Source organism: Jaculus jaculus, chromosome 14 (genome assembly GCF_020740685.1).
Source record: "Jaculus jaculus isolate mJacJac1 chromosome 14, mJacJac1.mat.Y.cur, whole genome shotgun sequence".
Lineage (NCBI taxonomy): Eukaryota > Metazoa > Chordata > Mammalia > Rodentia > Dipodidae > Jaculus > Jaculus jaculus.
Window position 1 is genome coordinate 19,120,895 of NC_059115.1, and position 25,803 is coordinate 19,146,697.

Sequence of the window (25,803 nt, forward strand, 5' to 3'; positions counted from 1 at the left end):
TCTTGCATTAAAAACAAAAGGCAGGGCTGGAGAGATGGCTTAGTGGTTAAGGCATTTGCCTGCAAAGCCAAAGGATCCCGGTTCTATCCTCCAGGACCCACGTAAGCCAGAAGCACAAGGGGGCGCAAGCATCTGGAGTTCATTTGCAATGGCTGGAGGCCCTGGCACACCCATTCTCTCTCTCTCTGCCTCTTTCTCTCTCTCAAATAAATAAAGTATTTTTTAAAGGCAGTCTGGGGCTGGAGAGATGGCTTAGTGGTTAAGTGCTTGCCTGTAAAGGACCCCGGTTCAAGGCTCAATTCCCCAGGACCCACGTTAGCCAGATGCACAAGGGGGCGCACGAGTCTGGAGTTCATTTGCAGTGGCTGGAGGCCCTGGGGTGCCCATTTTCTCTCTCTATCTGCCTCGCTCTCTGTCTGTTGCTCTCAAATAAATAAAAATAAACAAAAAATCTAAAAATTAAGAAAAGGCAGTCTGTTGGGCTTGCCTCTAAAAATAATTATATATATATATATATATGTATATATATATATATATATATATATATATATATATATATATATATATATATAAAATAAAAAGGCCAGTCTGTTGAGTTTGGCTCAAAAAAATAAAAAAAGAATTAAAAAGCTGAGCATTCATGCCTGTAACCCAAGCACTGAGGGAGACAGAGACAGAGACAGAAAGATCACTGGGGCTCACTGGTCAGCCAGTCTAACTAAAAAACACAGAGCCTCAGCTTCAGTGACAGATCTGTCTCAGGGAAGTAAGGCAGAATAGTGATAGAGGAAGATGCCTGACCTCTTCCTCTGGCCTCTGTACACCTGTGTATGGGGCTCATGAATTTGCACACACACACATGCACACACCGCCTTCAAAAAATCAAGAGGGGGATTGGAGAGATGGCATAGCAGTTAAGGTGCTTACCAGCAAAGCCAAAGGTTGCAGGTTTGATTCCCCAGTACCCACATAAAGCCAGATGCACAAGGTGGCACATGCCATCTGGAGTTAGTTTGCAGTGGCTAGAGGCTGTGGTATGCCCATTATCTATCTGTCCCTTTCTCTCTCAAATATTTTTTTAAAAATCAAGGGCTGGAGAGATGGCTTAGCAGTTAAGGTGCTTGCCTACAAAGCCAAAGGACCCAGGTTCAATACCACAGGACTCATGTAAAATCAGATGCACAAGATGATGCATGTGTTTGGAATTTGTTTGCAGTGGCTGGAGGCTCTAGTCCACTCATTCTATCTGCCTCTTTTCTCTTTTGGATAAATAAATAATAAAATATTAACAAAAAAAAATCAAGAGGGGCTGAGGAGATGACTCAGGCAAGAGCGACCATGAGGGCCTGAGACCACCTGTGTTTAATTCCCCAACATTCATATAAAAAGCTGGGCACAGCTATGCATGTCTGTAACCCCAGTTCTGGGGGCATTGTGGGAGAGACTTAAGACTCAATATGGCAGCTCCAGGCCAAAGGACTAACCTCCCTTTAAGGAAATACGAATGGCCAATAGAAGATGTCTCCTCTGGCTGCAACACACACACATGCATGTGGGGCAATCTTCTGCACACACGAGCACCCCCCCCCACACACACACACACATCAGATCACACATACCACATACACATAGAGAGGCATGCAAAAAAAAAAAAAAAAAATGGAGACAGAAAAAGTGAGAGGGGAGAGTCATCCAGACACAGAGAAAGTCCCTAATGAGGCAACCCAAGAGTTTCTGGGGGAGGGGAAGCAGTGTTGCTGTGGCCCCACCCCTCTCTGGGCCTGTGACCTCTGCAGGTGTCAAATCCTCCAAGACGGGCCTCCAGCAGCGCTGGCTGTGTCTCTTGGTCTAGTCCCTTCCCACCACCACTTTGTTTACTGTCTCCTTGGTGCTGTTTCATGACTAAAAAAAAATATATATTAATTTTTTTTTTTTTACTTTTTCCGTGTTTTTTTTTAAAGTAATTACAGAGCAGGTAGTCGTCGACGCAAACCTCCCTTCAGTATCAAAAGAGTCTGTGGGGCAGAAGGGGCTGGGCGATAGGGACTCCCCACCCCCAGCTAGGTCAGGGCCAGGAGTGGAACTCAGCCTGGGGGACACCACAGGGGTTGTCACCAGGACTCTGATGCCATTGTCTATTTCTTGGGTTTCCAAAGTGGAGGAGTGGGCCAGAAGGGCAGGCGTCGTACTGAAAAACAAAAAAGAAACAAAACAAAAACAAAACCATAAAAGGAGGGCTGTGGGGGGGGGGGTAAGGGGAAAGGGCACCCTTCAAAAAAGCTCCTCTCCCCTGGACGGTGGTGGGCAGGGTGGGTGGTCAGGATGATGGGGAACAAGGCAGGGGGCTCAGCCGCCTCTCCTGAACCCTAGGTCCCTTCTTATGGCCAGGATGGGTGGGTTTGGGGAGGGCTACAGTGCAGGCCTGCAGCCTAGCCTGTCACAGGCGGGACCCGTGGGCATCATCCCCTGCCCTTCGTGTCCAGGCCGGGCCAGGGGATATGGCCTCAGATCTGTGTCTCTTGCACGTTTTCCTTGGAGCCACTCTTGAAAAGCAGAGGTTCGTGAATAGAGTTGAGGCCACCGGGGCCCTTGCCCCCGCAGCCCCCACCTCCTGGGTTGCCGCTGTAGTGGGCCTTGAAGGCTGCCGCCACATAATGGTGGTGGTTGAGGTGGTCACGCTCCAGGGCGGGCAAGGCCAGATGGCTGTCCCCACCCACGCCAGCGCCTCCAGCCACAGCAGCGGCCGCGGCCACGGACACAGCAGAGGCGGCGGGTAGCTCGTCCTCCACGTTGATGATCTCCACGGTGCGTGTGGGCCCATGGTGCTTATGAAGTTGGTGCTGCTTGCGCAGCTTGTAGAAGGCCACGAGCATCACGGCGGCCATGAAGGTGATGGCCACGAAGCAGCCGATGATGATCTTGGTGGTCTTCATGACGTCATCCAGGTCCTTGAGGGCGTTCTCTGTCACGTCCGTGATGGGCACTGTGAACGCCTTTTCCGTGGGCCTCGAGGAGCGCGGGGCCGGGGCTGTGGTGGACGACGAGGCCGGGCCGGCCACGTCCCCAGGCCGGCCTCCGCCCCACACTCCATCCGTGGTAGGCCCCGGAGGCTCCTTCTCCGTTCCCCGCGGCTGCAGGGCCTCCTCTCCGGGCTGCGTCTCCAGGGTCTCTACGGTCACCGTGGTGAAGTAGGTGTAGCCGCCGCTGCCCCCGCCGCCGCCCCCGCCCCCAGGGCCGCCGCCGCCGCCCGCACCCCCGGCGGCCACGGGGTCCACGGCCGACACGTTGAGCGTGGCCGAGGCGGTGGTGTTGCCGGCCGAGTTGGTCACCATGCACGTGTACTGGCCCGTGTCCTGCACGGTGACGTTGGTGAAGTTGAGCGTGCCGTCGTGCAGGACGGAGATGCGCACGCGGTAGGAGCCGTGGGTCATGAGGGTGCCGTTGGGCGTCAGCCAGTTGACCGACGTCATGGACGTGCCGGTGCGGCACTTGAGCTCGGCCGCCATGCCCTCGGTGACGTTGAGGTCCGTGGGAGGCTCCACGATGACGGGCGCGTAGCAGGTGAAGTGGGACTGGTCCAGCTCGCCGATGTAGCGCCCCTTGAGGCCGGCGGGCGCGTGGCACCGCGCGCAGCACGTCGTGTTGCTGGGCACCGTCTCCTTCAGCCACCAGCTCAGCCACAGGACGTCGCAGTTGCAGTGCCACGGGTTGTGGTTGAGGTGGACGCGCTCGAGGCGGTGCAGGGGCGTGAAGAGGTCGTGGGGAAGTGACATCAGGTTGTTGTGGGACAGGTTGAGCTCCTCCAGCGACTTGAGGTCGTCGAAGGCGTTGCGCTCGATGGTGGCCACCTGCGCGTGCATCAGCCACAGCTTGCGCAGGCTAGTGAGGCCCTGGAAGGATCCCGGGCGGATCAGGTCTAGCCGGTTCCCCGACAGCTCCAGCTCCTCCAGGCGCACTAGGGCCGTGAGGTTGGGGATGTCTTTCAGGTTACACATGCCCAGGTTGAGGTAGCGCAGGTTCACCAGCCCTTCGAAGGCCGCCTCCGAGATGTACTCCAGGCGTTTGAGCTCGCCCAGATCCAGGCGGCGCAGCGAGGGCACGCGGTTGAAGGCGTAGGACGGGATGCTCTCGATGGGGTTGTTGCGCAGCCACAGCTCCCGCAGCTTAGACAGGTACTCAAAGGCCTGCGTGGGCACCGTGGTCAGGCGGTTGTCGAACAGCTCCAGTGTGTTCAGGCTTGGCAGCCCGTTGAAGGCGCCCACCTCGATCTTGCGCACCAGATTCTTGCTCAGCTGCAGGATCTCCAGATGCCGCAGGTGCTTGAATGTGTCCGTGCGGATCACCTGTGGGGACACGCGAGTCAGTACAGCGAGCAGGCCCGGGGTGCCACAGCAGCACTCCAACTCATGGGGTGGGGGAGGAGGGAGAGAGAAGGAGATGGTGTAATCAGTTTGTAGTGGTGGGAATTGGAATTTGGGACTCGAACATGATAGGAAGGCCATGAATCGCTGAGCCACATCCCCAGGGCCTTATTGGCAGATTTTAGGCATGTAATCAACTGTTCAACCACGTCCCCAAGTCTCCTCACTGTGGATTCTTGACAGTAGCTCTACCTTTAAGTCATGTCCCCAGCCCTCACTGTGGATTCTAGACAGGAGCTCTACCTCTGAGCCACGCCCCCAGCCCTCACTGTGGATTCTAGACAGGAGCTCTGCCTCTGAGCCACGCCCCCAGCCCTCACTGTGGATTCTAGACAGGAGCTCTACCTCTGAGCCACGCCCCCAGCCCTCACTGTGGATTCTAGACAGGAGCTCTACCTCTGAGCCACTACTCCAGCCCTCACTGTGGATTCTAGACAGGAGCTCTACCTCTGAGCCATGGCCCCAGTCCTCACTGTGGATTCTAGACAGGAGCTCTACCTTTGAGCCAAGCCTCCAGCCCTCACTGTGGATTCTAGGCAGGAGCTCTACCTCTGAGCCATGGCCCCAGTCCTCACTGTGGATTCTAGACAGGAGCTCTACCTTTGAGCCATGTCTCCAGCCCTCACTGTGGATTCTAGACAGGAGCTCTACCTCTGAGCCACGCCCCCCACCCTCACTGTGGATTCTAGACAGGAGCTCTACCTCTGAGCCACGCCCCCAGCCCTCACTGTGGATTCTAGACAGGAGCTCTGCCTCTGAGCCACGCCCCCAGCCCTCACTGTGGATTCTAGACAGGAGCTCTACCTCTGAGCCACGCCCCCAGCCCTCACTGTGGATTCTAGACAGGAGCTCTACCTCTGAGCCACTACTCCAGCCCTCACTGTGGATTCTAGACAGGAGCTCTACCTCTGAGCCATGGCCCCAGTCCTCACTGTGGATTCTAGACAGGAGCTCTACCTTTGAGCCAAGCCTCCAGCCCTCACTGTGGATTCTAGGCAGGAGCTCTACCTCTGAGCCATGGCCCCAGTCCTCACTGTGGATTCTAGGCAGGAGCTCTACCTCTGAGCCATGTCTCCAGCCCTCACTGTGGATTCTAGACAGGAGCTCTACCTCTGAGCCACGCCCCCCACCCTCACTGTGGATTCTAGACAGGAGCTCTACCTCTGAGCCACGCCCCCAGCCCTCATGTGGACTCTAGGCAGGAGCTGAGCCAAACCCCAGCTCTCCTTTAGTTGCTCAGGCAGTCCGGAAACTCAAATTGTCATGCTTCTCTCAGTGGGTGAGAAGCAGGCTTATGTCTTCATGACTGTGTACCCATAGCAATTTGCATATGGCCACCTCTTATCCTCCAGCAATTCTATAAACAAGGATTATTACCTCCTAGTTTATTTTTGTGCACATGTATAGGTATGTGTATAGGGACACGTATGTATGTATGTATGTGCGTGCATGCTGAGGCCAGCAGTCAACATCTCATGTCTTCCTCAATAATCCTTCACCTTAGCTTTTTGTTTGTTTTGTTTTTCAAGGTAGGGTCTCACTGTAGCCCGGGCAGACCTGGAATTCACTCTCAGGGTGGTCTTGAACTCACAGTAATCCTCTACCTCTGCCTCCTGACTGTGGTGACTAAAGGTGTGGGTCATCACACCCAGCTTCACCTTAGTTTGTGAGGCAGGGTTGGACCTCCTCGATTCAGCTAGCCTCTGGGATCCATCTGTCTCAGCTTTGTCAGTGTATGGATTGCAGGTTCACACTACTACATTTGGATTTTATGTGTGTTCTGAGTATCCAGACTAGGACCATAAGGAATGGAGTTGCAGGCACTTAACTCACAGCGCCATCTCCCAAGCCCTTGGCTCTGCTTTGGAAGGAGTGCATAGAGGCTTACAGAAAGGCTGGCTTGGAGACTGAGCTGGGATATAGAGCAGGGATGGTCAGAGCCTGCTCCTCTTATTACCTAGCTGTTTCCATTGGACAGAGGCTAGAACTGAGGCTGAGATTGTGGTGTGAACAGCAAAGTGTTCACACCAGGCCAACTCATTCCTGGCTGTAGAGTGTATCACCTGCACGTTCTGGGGTCCCATCCCCAGGAAGGGGAGGGTGGTGGAGGGGAGTTAAATGAGCAGGGTACTCAGGCAGGAGCAGAACTCCTGTACACTCTGGGTCTCCTCACAGGAACATTATTAGTACTGCCAGGTGCTGGGGGATCACAGCTACCCAAAGCTGCATCTTCCCACCCTAATCTGGTGTCTGGTCAGGGACATTGACTTGGGATAGCAACATACTCCCTATGTGCATGAGTTGCTGATGGACCTGTGTTTCAACCCATCAAAGCCTGGGCCACAGGATTCTGAGGATAGTACACACCCTGGGTCTGATGGTATGCTCCCAGCAAACATCTATAGTGGGGTGGATTTGAAAGTAGCCCCTCCTGGAACTCCAGTCTGGGGCACCCCCTCAATTTTGGTGCTGAGGCATGCAGGACCCCAAGGATACTCAAAGATCTGACCGCTGAGCCATGCTGTAACCCACTGTGGCCTCCTTGGCCAGAACTGAAAGCTCTGCCTCTGAGTTATAACCCCAGTCCCTGTCACTGTGGATTCTAGGCAGGAGCTCTACCACTGAGCCACACCCCTGGCCTTCACTATGGGCTCTAGGCAGAAGCCATGGCCCAGCCTCTTACTGCTGGTTCTAGGCAGGAGCTCTGCTGGTAAGTCACACACTCAGCCCTCACTGTGGATTCTAAGTAGGTGCTCTACAGCTAGGTCATGCCACCATCTGTGTAAACCACATTTCCTGAGGACAGTGAAATAACCCAGGAATCTTGCTCACTCATGACAAGCAGTGTGGTCTCAGTGGGAAAGAGACAGAAAGGAAGTATGTTTGACTGTGAGAACTAGCTGGGAGTGGTAATGCATGGCTTTGATCTCAGCACTTGGGAGGTTGAGCCTGAGAATTCAAGACTAGCCTGAGCTACATAGTGAGATCTTGTCTTAAGGACCATTCCCTAGCCTAGAAAAAAAGAACTTTGGAATTCTCAGTCTTAGAGATGGTGACAGGTCCAGTGACTGGAATCTGGAGTGAGATGTCAAGCAGGGAGAAGACAGTGGAAGGGCTGGAGGAGGGGAGCGGGGTTCAAGACACACCGAGCTGACTGGCCTCCCTTTGCATCAGACCCAGTTGGTACCGAGGTGAAACCACAAATAGAACAAGTGTTCACAGGCCACTCTTTCCTGGTAATGAAGTTACTCATCTTAGGAAACAAGAATTGCAAAAAGTAAAGATAAATCAGTGAAAATAGAGTTAGCTTATATCCACTATTTGTTGTATCCCGTTGCAGTCACTTTGTGGCATGTGTGATGGTAGATGGTTAATCTTTTTGTTTGCTTGCTAAGACAGGTCTCACTTTGTAGCTCAGGTTGATCTTGAATGGAAGCAATGCTGCCTAATCCTGCGGAGAGTAGCTGGGGTTAGCGATGCGGCCACCATGCCCTGCTGTGATGTTTAATAGTGTCAGCTTGGCCAGGTGTGGTGGTGCATGTCTTTAATCCCAGTACTAGGGAGGCAGAGCTAGGAGGATTATTCCAGGTCAGCTTGGACTACAGTAAGAGACTCTACCTCAAAAAGAACAACAATAGCACAAAACCAAAAAATTTCAAAAAAAATATTGTCAGCTTAATGTGATTGAGAGGTGCCTAGTGCATTGGTAGTCTTCCTGGAATACAGTCTTCCTCTCAGTCCTCTGTAAATTCCAAATGCAATCCCAGGAAATCGCTCTTTGAGTTCTGCTTTCTCACCCACCACACTCATTGTCACCCACTACAAAGACCCACCCTGGTGGTTGCCATTGGTCTAACAAGTCTGTGTCCCTTCCTGGGCTGTGATGAGGTCTATACTCCCAGCACCAGGTGCAATGCCTAGCTCATGGCTAGCCTCACCAGGTCTGCTGGTAGAAGAGGCTCAAAATGGACAACAGCCGGTTGTTCAGGCAGACCATCTGCTTGGATGACAATACCAACATGTTCAGATCCTCAGTGACAGAACCAGGTGAGGTGGTGCAATGCATCCTTCCAGTACTTGGGAGTCTGGTGCAGGAGGATTCTGTGAGTCAAGCCCACCCTGCATTACATATTGAGATTCTGCTTTTAAAAAGAAGACAATTAAGAAGAAAAGAAGCTGGGAACTGGGAAGTATGGTGTTACAGTTCTAGGTGATTCTGACTTTTGCAGTAAAAGCTATAGCTTGTTTCCTCTGGCTAGTATCTAAGCTCTCCTTTCACTTTCATTTTACTCATGATTCAGTTATGGCTTTTGGAGTTTTAAAATATTTTATTTATTTATTTGAGAGAGAGAGAGAGAGAGAATGAATGGGTGCACCAGGGCCTTTAGCCACTGCAAACAAACTACAGACACATGCACCACCTTGTGCATCTGGCTTACATGGGTACTGGGGAATCAAACCTGGGCCCTAAGGCTTCACAGACAAGAGCTTTAACTGCTAAGCCATCTTTCCAGTCATGGATTTTGTTTTTGATTTAATCAGAAAAGTCTCTGTCTTTTAATGAAAATTTTAGTTCATTTATATTTATTGTGATTATATTTGTAATTCCTGACATTAAAAAATTTTTATTTATTTATTTGCAACCAGAGAGAGAGATAGAGATAAGAGAGACAGATAGAGAGAATGAGCACACCAGGGCCTCTAGCCACCACAGGCAAACTCCAGACACATGTGCCCCTTGTGCATCTGGCTTATGTGGGTCCTGGGGAATCAAACCTGGGTCCTTTGGCTTCACAGGCAAACACCTTAATAGCTAAGCCATCTTTCCAGCCCTCCTACCATATTTTGAGGTTTTATTTACCCTGATTTTTGTATGTGTTCTTTTTAATTTTTATTTATTTATTTGGGAGGGAGGGAGGGAAGGAAGGAGAGGGGGGGGGGATGGAAGGAGAAAGAGAATGGGAGCACCAGGGCTACCAGCAACTGCAAAGAAACTCCAAATGCATGTGCTACCTTGTGCATTGGCTTTTGTGGGTGCTAGGGAATTGAACTGAAGTCCTTTGGCTTTGCAGGCAAGTGCCTTAACCCCTCAGTCATCTCTCCAGCCCCTGTATTTGTTCTTTTTCATTTCTTGTGTCATCTTTTGTTTTGTGTTTTTGTTTTTGAGGTAGGGTCTCACTCTAAGCCCAGGCTGACCTGGAACTCACTCTGTAGTCCCAGGCTGGCCTCGAACACCAGGCTATCCTCCTACCTCTGCCTCCTGAGTGCTGGGATTAAAGGTGTGCGCCACCACACCTGGGTCTTATGTTGTCTTTTGTGTGAATTGATTGCTTCTGATTCCATTTCCCTTCTGCATCATTTTATAATTTATCTATTTTTTATTGTCTTAAATTTTCCCCTTAAAACTTTCTTTTTAGTTATATTTTGTTTTTTCAAGGTAGGATCTCGTTCTAGCTCAGGTTGACCTGGAATTATTACACCTTGGCTTTCCAAGTGCTGGGATTAAAGGTGTGTGCCAACATGCCCAGCTTTTCTTTATTTTTGAGACAGAGTTTCATTATGTAACCTAGCCTGGCCTTGATCTTGCTATGTAGCCTAGAATGGTCTTGAACTTGCAATCCTCCTGCCTCAGCCCCCAAAGTGCTTTGAGTACAGGTGTTCCCTACCACTTCCAGTACCCTTAAAATTGAACATCCATTCCTAAAGACTAAAGCCAGTCAGTTCCTCTCTTCCCCTCCCAAGAAATACAAGGCTGATCCCATGTCAGACTGTGGAGCACAGGACCATACTGGGCAAGTCCCCTTCATGGTAAATGCAAGCAGGTTACAGAGGCAGACTCTGCTAAAAGCTCTCAGGCTATGGTCTCATTTATTCCTTGGGGAACTTGTACCTCATGGAGCTTAGCATCCATGACCCCTGTCCCCACCCATTTTGGATGGTTTGCAGAGGGAATGAAGGCTCTTTGTCTTCTGTCAACGTAACAGAATCAGAACCCAGACAGCTTCTTCTGGATCTAAGCACGGACTCTAGCACATCTACCATCTGCACTGGGAGCTGGGCTGCCCTGGGGTCTCACATGCTGTGTGAGCTATGGAACCATTTGGCCACACAGTATCAGGCACTGACCTGAATGTTAATAGCTGTTGTATGGTGTCAGCATCTCTCTAGGTAGCTGAGGCTGTCCTGGAGTTCACAATTCCCATGCCTCAGACTCCCAAGCACTGAGATTACAGGCATGCACCATCATGTTGGCTTTGATGTTTTTTTTTAAAATATATTTTCTTTCTTTATTTGAGAGAGAAAGAGGCAGAGAGAGAGGGGGGGAGGGGGCAGAGGGAGAGGGAGGAGGGGAAGAGAATGGGCACACCAGGGCCTCCAGCCACTGCAAACAGACTCCAGATGCATGTGCTCCCTTCTGCATCTGGCTTATATGGGTCCTGGAGAATTGAACTGGGATCCTTTTGCTTTGCAGGCAAATGCTTTAACCACTAAGCCATCTCTCCAGCCTTTTTTTTTTTTTTAAATGAAAACTTGGAGTGGGGCTGGAGAGAGAGCTCAGCATTAAGGTACTTGCTTGCAAAGTCTAACAACCTGGGTTTGATTCCCCAGTGCTCACGTAAAGCTGGGTGCACAGTGGCACATGCATCTGGAGTTTATTTTCAGTGGTTGGAGGCCCTGGTGTGCCCATTCTCTCTCTTTCTCCCTCTGTCTCTCTTTCTATCTCTCTCTGCTTGCAAATAAATAAATATACGTGTCTTTTAAAAAACCTAGAGTCCCCCCCCCCAAAAAAAATAATAAAAAAGCCAGGCATGGTGGCGCACGCCTTTAATCTCAGCACTCAGGAGGCAGGGAGGAGGATCGCCGTGAGTTCGAGGCCACCCTGAGAATGCAGGATGAATTCCAGGTCAGCCTGAGCTAGAGTGAGACCCTACCTTGAAAAACCAAAAAAAAAAAAACCAAAAAACAAACAAACAAACAAAAAAAACACCTAGAGTCAGGCTGGAAGGATTGCTTAGTGGTTAAGGCCTGCAAAGCCAAAGAACCCAGGTTTGATGATTCCTTAGGACCCACCTTAGCCAGATGCATAAGGGGCCACATGCGTTTGGAGTTTGTTTTCAGTGGCTGGAGGCCCTGGTGCGCCCATTCTCTCTCTCTCTCCCCCTCTTTCTCTGTCAAATAAATAAATAAAGTAAAATATTATAAAAGGGCTGGAGGGATGGCTTAATGGTTAAGGTGCTTGCCTGCAAAGCCAAAGGACACAGGTTCCACTCCTCAGGACCCACATTAGCCAGATGCACAAGGGGGCACACATGTCTGGAGTTGGTTTGCCATGGCTGGAGGCCCTGACACGCCCATTCTCTCTCTCTAACTCCCTTTCTCTGTCAAATAAATAAAAATAAAAAATTTAAAAATATTAAAAAAAAACTGGAGTGGGGGCTGGGGAGATAGTTTAATGGAAAAAGCACTTGTTAAATAAGTGTGAGGACCAGAATTTGTATCCCCAGCATCCACATACATGCTGCCTGGGCATGATTTCCTGCTTGTAATCCCCGTCTCTCAGGAGGTAGAGGTGGCATCCCTGGGGCAGAGAGCTCTGGGTTCAAGTGAGGGACCCAGTAAACAAAGAGCAGCATGATCACATGCACACAAACATACTTATACACATATGAACATGCATTCAGGCATACACACATACCATATACACGCCTAACAGGAAAACAATTTGTGAGTGTATGTCCACGTGTATGTGGATGTGCGTATGCATGTGGAGGCCAGAAGACAATCTCTGATGTGGTTCTCAAGCATGCTGCCACCTCTCATTGGCTTGGAGCTTGCCAAGTGACTAGACTGGCTGACCAGTGAGTCCCAGGGTTCTGCCCGTCTCTGCCTCTCAGTGCTGGGATTATAGGCAGGAGCCACTACACATGGCATTTTTATGCTCTGGGCATCCAACTCAGGCTCACACACTTGTGAGGCAAGCACTTTACCCACTGAGCCCTCTCCCCAGACCCACCCCTCTTTTTTTGAGGTGGGGTCTTGCTGTGTGGCTCAAGCTGGCCTCAAACTCATAATCCACCTGCCTCAGCCTCCACGTGGCCACCACCACACCCAGCTTTGATGGGTGAGCGCTGCTATGTGGGAGGTGGACACTGTGGACTGGACAGACACAGTCCTGTCATCCCAGTAATAAATAATTAACCACCAGTGACGGTGTAAGTGTGGAGTTGCCTGGCTGTGGGGGGGGGGAGGGGACAGGCCTGGGTATCTCATTGCACAATTTCTAAAATACCCCAGATCAGTTGGCTCCTAGGGTCTGAGTCACAAGGCCACTGACACAGGGTAGGGACAGGCTCTGGAAGCAGAAACCCCCACCTCTCTCCTGACATCCTTGACTGATGACCAGTCTGCAGTACAACAGAAAGCAGTCCTGGGCTGGCCATATCTCAATCCCTCTGTCCCTCAGCTCCTTGTGCTAGCCCTTGCCTGGCTCCTTGCTAGGGAAGAGGGCACAGTGGGGCCTCAGGTGACAAGGGCACCTCTGCCTGCCTCCCGCTGGGGACCTCCTTCCTTGCCTATGCTGCGGCTTGGCCCCAGCTACTTCCATCACGGTCGGTAACCATTACCAGAGCTGGGAGAATCCCACTGTGTTCTGTTGGGGCTTTTAAGAAAACAAACTGTCAAGAGATCCTTTATTAAAAATTTAACTGTGGTAGGAAAGTGATTAAGTGAACCGTTTGTCTTAATGCTATTAAGATAAATTGTTTTTATACGTTTTGAATGTAATAAACCATGAAAAAAAAAGTTGAGTAAGCTTCTGAGGGTGATTTTTTTGCCTTAATTTTTTGCCCTCATATTTAAAAGATATTGCTATCTTTTGCACCAGTTGTCTCTATGACAGCTTCTTGTATTTTGTCCTTGGCATGTGATAAGGGACTTCCTTAGCTGCTAGAACATGGCTAGCTAGTGTCCAGTCTGACAACTGGACCATCCAGTTCTACACCAGTCTGCTGGACTCCCTTACACATCTATGGGCTAGGAAGGGTCAGGAATTGTGTTAAAAACAAGTGAAGGGCTGGAGAGATGGCTTAGTGGTTAAGCGCTTGCCTGTGAAGCCTAAGGACCCCGGTTCGAGGCTCAGTTCCCCAGGTCCCACGTTAGCCAGATGCACAAGGGGGCGCACGCGTCTGGAGTTCGTTTGCAGAGGCTGGAAGCCCTGGCGCGCCCATTCTCTCTCTCTCCCTCTATCTGTCTTTCTCCCTGTGTCTGTCGCTCTCAAATAAATAAATAAAAAAATAAAAATAAAAAAAATAAAAAAAAACCATGGGATATATTTTATAATCATGGAAAATGTTAATAAAAATTTTTTTAAAAAAAGAAATATATAAGATATTACATTAAAAAATAAAAAACAAGTGAACACCAGGGCTGGAGAGATGGTTCAGAGGTTAAAGGTACTTGTTTTCAAAGCCTGCTGGTCTTGGGTTTTATTGCCCAGTACCCAAGTAAAGCCAGATGCACAAAGTGGCACAGGTGTCTGGAGTTTGTTTGCAGTGGCAGGAGGCCACAGTGTACCCATTCTCTCTCTGCTTGTAAATATAAATAAATAAAAATTTTAAAAAAAATGAATTCTTGTTCTACTTACTAATTATGCTAACATACCTAAAAGTTTTACTCTTCCATGCCTCATTTTCTCATCTGTAAAATGGTCATACAAATGGGACTGACTCCCAGGGTCATCCAAAGCTGAGTTTAGGTGGCTGTGCTGAGGGCTTGGGACTGGCTTGTATCCAAACCCCTCCCTTCCTGGGCTGTGGGACATCTTGGTATTGGCTTCTAGATAGAGTGAAGGCTCTACGGATGACAATAGGCCTTTTCATCTTCATGGAGACTAGGAAATGTGGGTCTTGTTCCTCTCAGGGCCTCAGTATACCCAAGTGAGAGTGGGGTGGACTATCTGGCTATTTTCTCCTGGGGTTGTCCCGGGGCCCAGAGGTCATCTGGACTTTTTAAAAATGAATATATATGTGCAGGCGCATGTGGCTACACGTGTGTGTGGACCTCGAGTGTCATCCTCAGGAATGCCATCCACCTTTTTGTTGTTGTTGTTTTTGAGGTAGGGTCTTGCTCTAACCCAGGATGACCTGGAACTGGACCAGTCTCAGGCTGGCCTCAAACTCACAGCAATTCTCCTACCTCTGCCTTCTGAGTGCTGGGACTCAAGGCATGTGACACCATTCCTGGGAGAGAGATATAGGGAAAGAGATAGAAGAGAATGAGTATGCCAGGGCCTCTGGCTGAGGCAAGCAAACTCCAGATGCATGTGCCACTTTGTGCATCTGGATCCATGCGGGTGCTGGGGAATCCGACCCCAGTCGTTAGGCTTTGCTGGCAAGTGCTGAGCCATTTCTCCAGCCCTCATCTACCTTTTTGGAGAGAGGGACACTTAATGGCCTGGAGTTCATCAAATACGCTAGATTGGCTGGCCAGTGAGCTGCAGGGCCCCTCCCCAGGTCTGGGGTCACAAGCACTCTACTGTACCTAGCACTGTTACCTGGGTTCTGAGCATCTGAACTTAGGTCCTCGTGCTTGCGAGGTGAGCACTTTAGCCACGAACCATGTCCACAGCCTGCCAACTGGCTTTTTAAAATGGTTTATTTACTTATTTGCAAGCAGAGAGAGAATGGGTAAGTCAGGGCCTCTAACCACACTGCCAATGAACTCCAGACACGTGCACCACCTTGTGATCTGGCCGTATGTGGGTACTGAGGAATTGAATCTGGATCATTAGGCTTTGCAGGGAGGCACCTCAACTGCTGAGCCATCTCTCCAGTTCCCCAGCTGACTTCTTGCAAGGTAGCAGGCAATCCTGAGTTTTGTCTGACAGCTGCATTTGGTTTCTACTCTGTGCTATGTCCTGGGGCCAGTGGCAAGTGATTGCATGAAGTGTGATCAAACCTGGGGTCACAGTGGGGGGGGCCCTGTAGAGTGTGAGCAAGGGGCTCAATGAAGGTAGCTCTGATCTCACTGCTGACACTCGCTGGCTGTCTTAGCAGCTGACCCTATGGCACAACCCATGCCCTCTGTCATCATGTGCTTCTTGATGAGCTGCTGAGCACAGGAGCCTCAAATTCTGATTATTCAAAGAATGAAGCTGAGGCTGGAGAGACTTCTCAGTGGCTAAGGCACTTGCCTACAAACCCTAACAACCTGGGTTCAATTCCCCAGTACCCATGTAAAGCCAGATTCACAAAGTAGTGCATCTGTCTGGAGTTCATTTGCAGTGGCTAAAAGCCCTGGTACACCCATTCTCTCTGTCTTGCTTCTCTCTATCTCTCTCTTCTTGCAAGTAAATAAATAAAGTAAAAAAAATTTTTTTAAATGAAGTCCCCCAATTTTTTTTCTTTGTAACAGGTTTTATCTAGCCCAGTCTAGCCTCGAACTTGCTATATAGCAAGATGACCTTGAAATTCTGATCTTCCTGCCCCCACATTGGACATGCTGGGATTACAGATGTGTATCACCACACCTAGTTTATGCAGTGCTGATAACGGGATCCAGGGCTTCAAGCATGCTAGGCCAGGACTCCACCCACTGAGAACCAGTTCCAAGTCCTTGAACTTCTCAGTAGCTCTGAGATGGAGGGACTGTTATGATCTCCATTTCACCCATGACAAAAACACGGGTGAATGGACCAGACAAGGGCTTTTGAGGAGGAAGGACCAGCCCATGAGAAGAAGCTGAGCCAGAGAGGCATGGGAGACTGGGAGATGCCAGCATGAGGTGTGAGGAGGAGAGAGCACATGCTGTGTCCTGAAGGGGACTTCTTGGTCACAGGGTTAACAGGGTCCACACACAGGGAGTTCAGAGACAACAGTGAAAGCAGCAGCTAATGCCTGTCGTCTGAGCACTCACTAGGCTCAAGTAGGAGGATTGCAGTGAGTTCCAAGCCAGCCTAGGCTACAGAATGAGACCCTACCTCAACAACAACCCAAACAAACAAAACAACAACAATCAACCGAAGTACGTAGACCCATTCTGTGGCCTGGTATGGTGGTGGGGGTCTCTTTCTCTGGGGAGTTCCTTGCACACTGGTGGCACCTACACAGGTCACAGCATGAGGAAATATTACGCAGCGATGCATGAGTGAAGGGGAAGCTTCAGAGGTACTAGTGACAGAGCAGAGCAAAGAAGCCAGGCATGGGTGACTACAGGCTGCACCTCCTGCATGGGACCCCAAGTCACCCTCAAGAGGGCCAGAGGGAAGGGAGAGGGGCTCTTGATGTGCTAGAGGTCTTATACCTAGGTAGGATTTACAGGGCTCTTGCTTTGTGCTGAATTTTTTTTTTTTTTTTTTTTTGACGTATGATCTCACTCTAGCTCAGACTGACCTGGAACTCTGTAGCTCAGCTCATAGGAGCCTCCTACCTCTGCCTCCCAGTGCTGGGATTAAAGGTGTGTGCCACCACACTGGGCTAATTTTTACTTAATTTTTTCTTTCTTTTTTTTTTTTTTTTTTTCCAAGATAGGGTCTCACTCTGGCCCAGGCTGACCTGGAATTCACTATGGAGTCTCAGGGTGGCCTTGAGCTCATGGCAATCCTCCTACCTCTGCCTCCCAAGTGCTGGGATTAAAGGCATGTGGCACCATGCATGCCCAGCTTAAATTTTTTTTAAGTGTGTGTGTGTTGGTGCACCAGGGCCTTCAGTCACTGCAATGAATACCAGGTGCTTTTTGTACCACTTTTTGTGCTTAGCTTATGTGGTTGGCTTGGGGATGGAACCCGGGAGTCAAACTTTGCAAGTAAGCACCTTTAACCACTGTGCCATCTTCCCAAAATGTGAATTTTTACTTTTTCTTTTGGTTTTTCGAGGTAGGGTCTCACTCTAGCCCAGGCTGACCTGGAATTCACTATGGAGTCTCAGGGTGGCCTCGAACTCACGGCGATCACGGCGATCCTCCTACTTCTGCCTCCCAAGTGGCTGGGGTTAAAGCTGTGCGCCACCACGCCTGGCATGCCCATTCTCTCTCTGCCTCTTTCTCTTTCTCAAAATAAAATTAAAAATTAAAATTATATATATATATATATATATATATATATATATATATATATATATATATAATCACCACGAGTTTGAAGCCACCACCCTGAGACTACATAGTGAATTACAGGTCAGCCTGGGCTAGAGCAAGACCCAACCTCGAACCCCCCCACACAATGTGTGTGTGTGTGTGTGTGTGTGTGTGTGTGTGTGTGTGTGTAGTAAGTGCTGCCAGTATTCCTAGGTGGCTCTCAGGCATTTTCAAAATCATGTGGAGATCCTCCTTGTATCACTTGAAAGTGAAGCATTGCTTCTTGTGTGATGTGTACGTGTTAGTGTGCAGGTGTTAGTGTGCAGGTGTGTGTGTTCATATGTATGTGGGCTCCTGTGTGTGCTGTCATACATTCATGTGTGCACCTGTGCATGTGGAGGCCAGAGGCTGATGCCAGTCATATTCTTCACTACATATGTATGTATGTATCTGCAAGTAGAGAAAGAGAGAGAGAAAGGAGATACAGAGAGGGATACAGAAAATGGGTGCGCCAGGGCCTCCAGCCACTGCAAACAAACTCCAGATGCATGTGCCATCTGTACATCTAGCTTTATGTGGGCATTGGGGAATCGAACTCAAGTCGTTAGGCTTTACAGGCAAGAGCCTAAGCCACTGAGCCATCTCCAGCCCTTCACCTTATTTTTTAATATTATTTATTTATTTGAAAGGAGAGAGAGAATGAGAGAGAGGAAATGGCCTCTGCCCTCTGCAAATGAACTCTAGATACATGCTCCATTTTGTACGTCTGGCTTTATGTGGGTACTGGGGAACTGAACCCATGCCATCAGGCTTTGATAGCAAGCACCTTTAACCACTGAGCCATCTCTCCAGCCCTCTCCACCTTATTTTATCTATTTTTATTTATTGTGACAGAGTCTGTCACTGAACCTAGAGCTCAAAGTTTCCACTAGACTAACTGGCCAGCAAGCCACAGGGGTCCTCCTGTCTCCACATCCCCTGCTCGGGCATTACCACCATGCTCAACATTAAAAAAAATTTTTTTTTTTTCTTCTTCAAGGTACAGTCTCACTGTAGCCCAGGCTGACCTGGAATTCATTATGTAGTCTCAGGATGGCTTGGAACTCTCAGCGATCCTCCTACCTCTGCCTCCTGAGTGCTGGGATTAAAGATGTGTTCTACCACACCTGGCAAGAAAACTTTGTTTTAATGTTGGTGCTGGGGATCGGTACTCAGGCCCTCACACTTTCACAAGAAGCACTTAATCCACTGACCTTATTTTTGAGACAAGATTTCAGTATATAGTTCATGTTAGCCTCAAACTCACAGCAATCCTCTTACCTCCGGTCCCTTAGCGCTAGAATGACAGGCGTGAGCCACCATGTGGAGCTAGCCCCTCAGAATTATGATTGGGACATTCCTCAGTGTCGTGCAATCTCCTAATATTCCAAGGTGGGACGGTGGGCCAGCACATTCACCCAGCCCCGCACTGTGCAACGGCAGCTGCCAGGACATCGGTGAGCATGTCTCTGCCATGACTATTTACTAAGATGGTGGGTTCAGCCCTCCTTCCTTGCCCTCGGGCCTAATAGTGGACTGCGGGGGGTGAGGGGCGCAGGGCAGTCCTCTGAAGCCCATGCAGTTGCACTCCATTAAGTTAAATGCATGCAAAGACTATGACCCAGCAAAGAAATCCTGCTGTTCCCCCAGGCTTTGTGGTGGCGAAGCCAGGAGGAGGAGCCTGGGGGGGGGGGTTCTGAGGCCAGCTGAGAAACAGTGGAGGTGCGACGGCTGCAGCCGCGCCTGTGGAGGAGGGAGCGCAGGAAGGCCAAGAACACCACCGCTCCGGCACAGCTCGGCATGCACAGTGAAAGTCCACGCCCACAGGGTCTCAGGCACTGCGCAGAAGGGCGCGCACAGCAGCCGCAAGAGCCACAGAAGCAGCGGGGCAGGCCGGGGTGGCAGGAGGAGGACAGGTCAGGCACTGAAGAGGAGGAGCCAGCACGGCCGGCAGCATCCCTCAGACCATCGGGAGCAGGTGAGGAGATGCAGGGGTTACCTGCCCACCCTCTGCTCCAGCCCCCCACCCCACAACTTCTCCAGGGGCTGGCGGGTGGCCTGTCACCTGGCTGAGTGGCCCTGGGACTTCAAGGTGGCAGGAAGGCGAGGATGAGCTTTGGGTCTGGGAAACCCTGTCCATCTGCACACCGACTAGCTGTAGAACACTGCTGGCTTGAGACAAAGAAAATGCGTGGGTTTCACTTCTAGCAAACAAACAAACAACTAAAACGTTAAAAGGGGGGGCGGCTGGGGAGACGACTTCGTGGTTAAGGCACTTGCCTGCAAAGCCAAAGGACCCAGGATCAACTCACCAGGACCCAAGTAAGACAGATCCACAAAGTGGTGCATTTGTCTGGAGTTTATTTCCAACAGCTGGAACCCTGGTGCTCCCATTCTCTCTCTTTCCCTCCCCCTCTCTCTTTGTCTCTTTCAAACTAAAAATAAAAATAATAGAAAATGTTAAAAGGGGGGAAAGGACTGGGGAGATAGCTCAGGGGTAAAGCACTTGCCGCACACAAGTGTGAGGACCTGAGTTCAGATCCCCAGCGCCCGTTTAAATACTGGACGTGGTGGTGCAGGCCTGTAACCCCAGCGCTGAGAGGTGGAGCTGGGAGAGCCTTCAGGGCTGGCTGCCTGGCTATCCTAGTGGAATCAGTAGGTCTTAGTTCAGGGAGAGATCCTGTCTCAAAAACTTCAGATGGAGAGTGGTAGAGGGACACACACCGAATATTAACTCTGATCTCCAGAGGCATGTGCGTGCACACACACACACGCACACACATACACACACACACATGTGCATTCAGGAACACACATGTGTCTCTCCACCCCCAACAATATGAACACACATACACACAAGGAAAAAAAGTGAAAAAAATTCTCCATCATAAGGAAGGGAGGAGGATACTTAATAGGTTGATATTGTATATATGTAATTACAATGATTGTAATGGGGAGGTAATATGATGGAGAATGGAATTTCAAACGGGAAAGTGTGGGGGTGGGGAGGGAGGGAATTACCATGGGATATATTTTATAATCATGAAAAATGTTAATAAAAATTTAAAAAAAAAATTCTCCATCATACCTATAGGAACTACCCAGTGTCCCTGTCATCCTGCAAAAACGTGTAGGCTTGCTGCCCCTACTACACCCCAGACCAGAGTGAAGACCAGAAATGGGAACTCTGAGCTCTGCAATTCCTGAGAGGAGGCTGCTGCAGGAACCGGGACGGATCTCTCCATTGGTCCTCCATCCACCGTTTAGTATCTGCTGAGTGCCTATTGTGTGTCAGGCTCTTGCTCAGGGTGCTGGGGACACGGTGGGGAACGGCGACAGTACAGTTGGGAGGCTGGGTGACAACCAAGTAACCAGGCAACAGGGAAGGCTTTGGAATCTCCAGATCCATCTGGTCTCTCTTAATGCTCTGGTGGGGGGCTGTGGCGTGTACGCGCACACGCGTGTGGGAAGGCTGGCGAGCACAGTGTAATGAGTAAGAAACACAGCCCACAGGGCAGCACTCCTCTGATCTTCCCAACTCTGACCCAGCCAGCTTACTTCTAGGAACGAATCCCAAGGGTGGAATCCAGACTGCTAGAAAGATGGAGTGCCAGGCGAGTCACCAGTGTTGGTGTCGATTTGAAGCTTAAAGCTGAGAATGGGCTCGCTTTTCTTCTTTGTGCTTCTTCCTGGTTTTGTTTTTGTTGCGGTGCTGGGAATCAAATAAGGATTCGTGTGCCAGGCAAGCACTCTACCACAGAGCCTCACCACGCCCACTTCAGTCCCTCTAGTGGTATTCTTAATGGTTGCATAGCATTCCAGGGCATGGGTGTCCTACTATTTAACTAGTCTCTTCTTAAGGACAATTCTATGCTGTCATTAAAAGTGACACCAGAATTCAGGCATGCAGACACATGTCTGTAATGTCAGGAACTTGGGAGACAAAGTTCAGGTCAGCCTGGGCTACACAGCAAGATCCTATCTCAAAAAATAAAACAAGGGTTGGAGAGATGGCTTAGCAGTTAAAGTGTTTGCCTGCAAAGCCAAAGGATCCAGGTTCAACTCCCCAGGACCCACGTAAGCCAGATGCACAAGGTGGCGCATGTGTCTGGAGTTCCTTTGCAGTGGCTGGAGGCTTTGATGTGCCCATTCTCTGTCTCTTTCTCTCTCACCTCTCTCTCTCAAATAAATAAATAAAAATAAAGTATTAAATAAAACCAACCAAGCCAGGTGTGGTGGTGCACACCTTTGATCCCAGCACTTGGTAGGCAGACGTAGAAGGACTGCTATGAGTTCGAGGCCACTCTGAGACTACATAGTGAATCCCAGGTCAGCGTGAGCTATAGTGAGACCCTACCTCAAAAACCCAACCAACAAACAAACAAAACAAAAAACAAAACAAACAAGCCAAGTCTGGTGGCACAGGCCTGGCATCCTAGATACTCAACAGGCTGAAGCAGGATTACAAGTTCAAGGTCTACATACGCTACATAGTAAGTTCAAGGCCAGCCTGAGCAATCAAGTAACACCTTGTTTCAAAATAAAAAGTGAAAAAAGGGCTGGGGGCATGCCTCTGGGTAGAGCTCCTGCCTAGAATCCACAATGAGGGGCCGGGAGTGTGGCTCAGTGGTGGAGCACCTGCCTGGAACCTACTCTGAGGGGTGGAGGGGCGGCTCAGCAGTATCTGCTGCCTGGCATGTGTGCAGTCCTGGGCTCAATCCCCAGCAACACAAAAACAAATTAATACCCAAAAGCATAACACCAGAGAAGACTAATATCTCAGAGAAAGAAGTTGATGGCTACACCACTAGGTGCCCAAACCCAATTTCAGACCAGCTTGAAACACTGTGATTCCCTTTATGCTTAAAGAAAACAGAGGGTCTATGTGCCACCTGGCACCCACTGTGCAGTGAGAGCCCTGAGGACACAGAGGCACAGGGCTCCCAGTGCGAAGGTGAGCTATCTGTGCCTATGTGCTTATAGCTAGCTTTTGTTTGTGTGCTTTTCTAGGTGTATTTTCTAAAATTAATTTGTATTCATTCTGTAATAAATAATTAAAAAGTACATTTACATAAGCGCAGAAAGGTATTAAAACAAATTTAAACAGCAGTTATTTATATCTAGGTGGTGGAATGGGGGTGATTTTTTTAATTTGGGTGATTAAAGACATTATTTATTTTGTTGGTTTAGTGTTCTTTTCTTCTTCTTCTTCTTTTTGTTTTTTTTTGAGATGGGGTTTCAATTCTGTAAGCCCAAGCTGCCCTCAAACTCATGGTGATCCTCCTGCCCCAGGTTTCTGAGTGCTGGCATCACAGGTACAAGGCATCTCAATGACACAAGTATACATTTTAAAGTGCCTCTTTTGCCCCGTGGGTGCCCACTGTTCCTGTTCTCTCAAAGGTATCCCCCTAGGGAGGCTCATCCTCCTGTTCTGGACTTGGGCTCTGCATTCAAGGGCAAGCTGTCTGGGTCTCCATTGTGGGGTGCAAACCCCTAAAGTGACAGGTGAGAGTGCTAGGATTTCTATTCCTGCTTTCCTGACCTTTAATAACCTCTATCCTAGTGGCCGAGGCCCCACCCTGAGAGGGGATGTAGACAGTTCAGCCAACGCTGGAGGGCTGTGCAGTAGACTCAAAGCAGACCAGCAGACATGGAGACCTGTGACCTGTTTCAGGACGCAGCTGGTGAGATGGGCCTGGAGAAGATATGTGCTAAGGACGGGGCAACACTGGACCCACTAGGTTTCTCTGGTTCAGCTCAGCCACCTGAAAAAGTCTGCCCCTGAGGAAACCCACTCTTGCCTGCCTGAGTCTGCCTCTCCAGGAGCATCAGGTGGGGCTATGACCCCTTGCCTTAGGTCTAGGGTCTTCTCCCACCTTTGTGAGCTGGGTAGGAGTGTATGGAGGATGGACTAGGTAGCTTTAAACAGTGGGACCCAACTGGGTATGGTGGCACATGCCTATAATCCCAGCAAGTGAGAGGCTGAGGCAGGAGGATTGCTGTGAGCTTGAGACCAGCCTGGGTGACAGAGTGAGTTCCAGGTCAGCCTGGGCTTTTTGGTGGAGTTTGAGGCCAATTTGAGTTACAGAATGAGATTCTGTTTCAAAAAACTAAAACAAACCTAAACAAGACCCAAGTAACAACAACAAAGACTCAGTCTCTCTGAATCGTGTGTGAGCCCTCCCTGCCACCCAGAATACCTGGCAGTGTCTACGGACACTTGTGGAACTAGGGTCAGGGTGCTACTGGCACCTAGTGGCCAGGGAAACTGCCTGAACACTCTGTCATGCCACGATGGCCTCCACTCACAGCTCACAATGAAGGAAGGTCTGTCCCCAATGCCAGCCAGGTGAAGGTGTGGAAGTGGCTTTCCCGCAGCCCAGTTTTGCCCCTGAGGCATTGTCTAGGGCTTCACCCAAGGGCAGTGGCCTGTCCTCACCACAGTCCAAGTCCTCCCTCCCCAGTGCCACCTCCAGTTCTCTTCTTATCCCACAGGACTGTGCACCAGTGAGGGACAACAAAAGGCACTTGCAGGGCTGGAGAGATGGCTTAGCAGTTAAGGCATTTGCCTTCAAAGGCAAAGGACCCAGGTTCGATTCTCCAGGACCCATGTAAAGCCAGATGCACAAGGTGGTGAGAGGCCCTGGTACACTCATCCTGTCTGCCTCTTTCTCTCTTTCTCCCTCCAATAAATAAATAATTAAAAACACAAAGGTCACTTGCAGTACCTGACTGCCATGCCAGAGCCAATCATAGATAAATGCATTTGCTCCATCCACCCTCCAAACAGCTCCCCAAAGCAGGGGCTCATGTCCCCATTTTCCAGAGGAAGAAATTGAGGCGTAGGGCATGCCATCTGGACCAACGTCAGCAAAGGGTGCAAGGGCAGAAGGCCTGTTCCCAGTGACTTCAAGATACACATGCAGCTCACCGATATGAAGGTTGGGGGGCAGGAGGGATGGGAGATAGGGGTGGATGTGAGGGAGGTCAAGGTCGGCCCTCCTATGACCCTTGGAGGTGCTCACCTGAATGCTGTTCTCCTGCAGGTTCAGGTACCGAGTGTTAACTGGGATACTGGCGGGAACCTCAGCCAGCTCCCTCCGTGTGCAGATCACCCGGCTGGCCTGGTTGCTACAGGAGCATGCCGCAGGGCAGGAGGTGGCTGGTGGGGAGCCTCCTCCAGCAGCCAACGTGATGGCCACACCGCCCCCACCGGCCCCCAGGGGTGGGGAGAAGAGCCACAGGAGGAGCAGTGCCCCATGGGGCCAGGACATCCTACCAGGTGGCAGCGGGAGGCACAGGGAGCCCAGGGCCTGCGCCATCCTCAATGTTCATACTCCGTGGGAACGCTGGGGGGCTGTGGGAAGAGAGAGGGGACTGTTAGGAAGCCAAGGGGACCAGAGCCAGGGTCGCCCCATGCTCAGACTCAAAAGACCGCAAGGGCAGGGCTAGGCCTGCCCTGAGCCCTCCTCACCCTCTTTTCGGCTATTCTACAGAAGGAAAACCGAGGCTGGGAGAGAGTACTTTCACATCCAAGGTCACTAGGCCAGTAAATGGTAAAGTTATCCAGATTGAAAATTTAGTTTGGGGGCTGGAGAGACGGCTTAGTGGTTAAGGCACTTACCTGCAAAGGGTTTGATTCCCCAGTACCCATGTAGGCCGATGCCCAAGGTGGTGCATGTGTCTGGAGTTTGTTTGCAGTGGCTGGAGGCCCTAGTGTGCCCATTTTGTCTCTCTCTCTAACAAGTAAATAAATAAATTTTTAAAATTTATTTATTTGAGAGCAACAGAGAGCGAAAGAGGGAAGGAGAGAGAGAGAGAGAGAAAGAGAGAGAGAGAGAGGGAGGGAGAGAGAGAGAATGGGCACACCAGGGCCTCCAGCCACTGCAAACAAACTCTAGATGCGTGCGTTCCCTTGTGAATCTGGCTAACATGGGTCCTGGGGAATCGAGCCTCTATCTGGAGTCCTTAGGCTTCACAGGTAAGTGCTTAACTGCTAAGCCATCTCTCCATCCCTAAAATATTTTCTTTTTGCCCTTAGGTTTTCTTGGGCTCTTTCAAGCCTGTCATCCTAGCTACTCAAGAGGCTGAGGCAGGAGGATTGCAAGTTCAAGGCCAGCCTAGACAAATGAGACCCTGTCACAAAATAAAAAATTAAACAAGTAACTCAGTGGTAGAGTGCCTGCCTAGCATACTTGAGGATCCAGCCCCAGGATTTCAAGAAAACAACAGCAAAACATTTTGTATGTCTTTGCATGATTTCAACAAAGAA

At 50.0% G+C, this 25,803-nt stretch overlaps 1 protein-coding gene across 3 annotated transcripts in view; it reads right to left on the reverse strand.

Annotated features, from left to right (window-relative positions):
* Positions 1 to 1,915: 1,915 nt before the first annotated feature.
* Positions 1,916 to 25,803, reverse strand: part of Lrrc4b (leucine rich repeat containing 4B) — a 42,682-nt gene continuing 18,794 nt past the window's right edge. For all 3 annotated transcript variants that reach the window (XM_045133533.1, XM_045133534.1, XM_045133532.1), the window contains exons 2-3: positions 24,557 to 24,888; positions 1,916 to 4,343 (exon numbers count right to left, since the gene is read on the reverse strand). In XM_045133533.1, the coding sequence (XP_044989468.1) occupies positions 2,505 to 4,343; positions 24,557 to 24,853 (2,136 nt within the window). In that variant the 5' untranslated portion in view covers positions 24,854 to 24,888 and the 3' untranslated portion in view covers positions 1,916 to 2,504. The remainder of the gene's footprint in view (positions 4,344 to 24,556; positions 24,889 to 25,803) is intronic.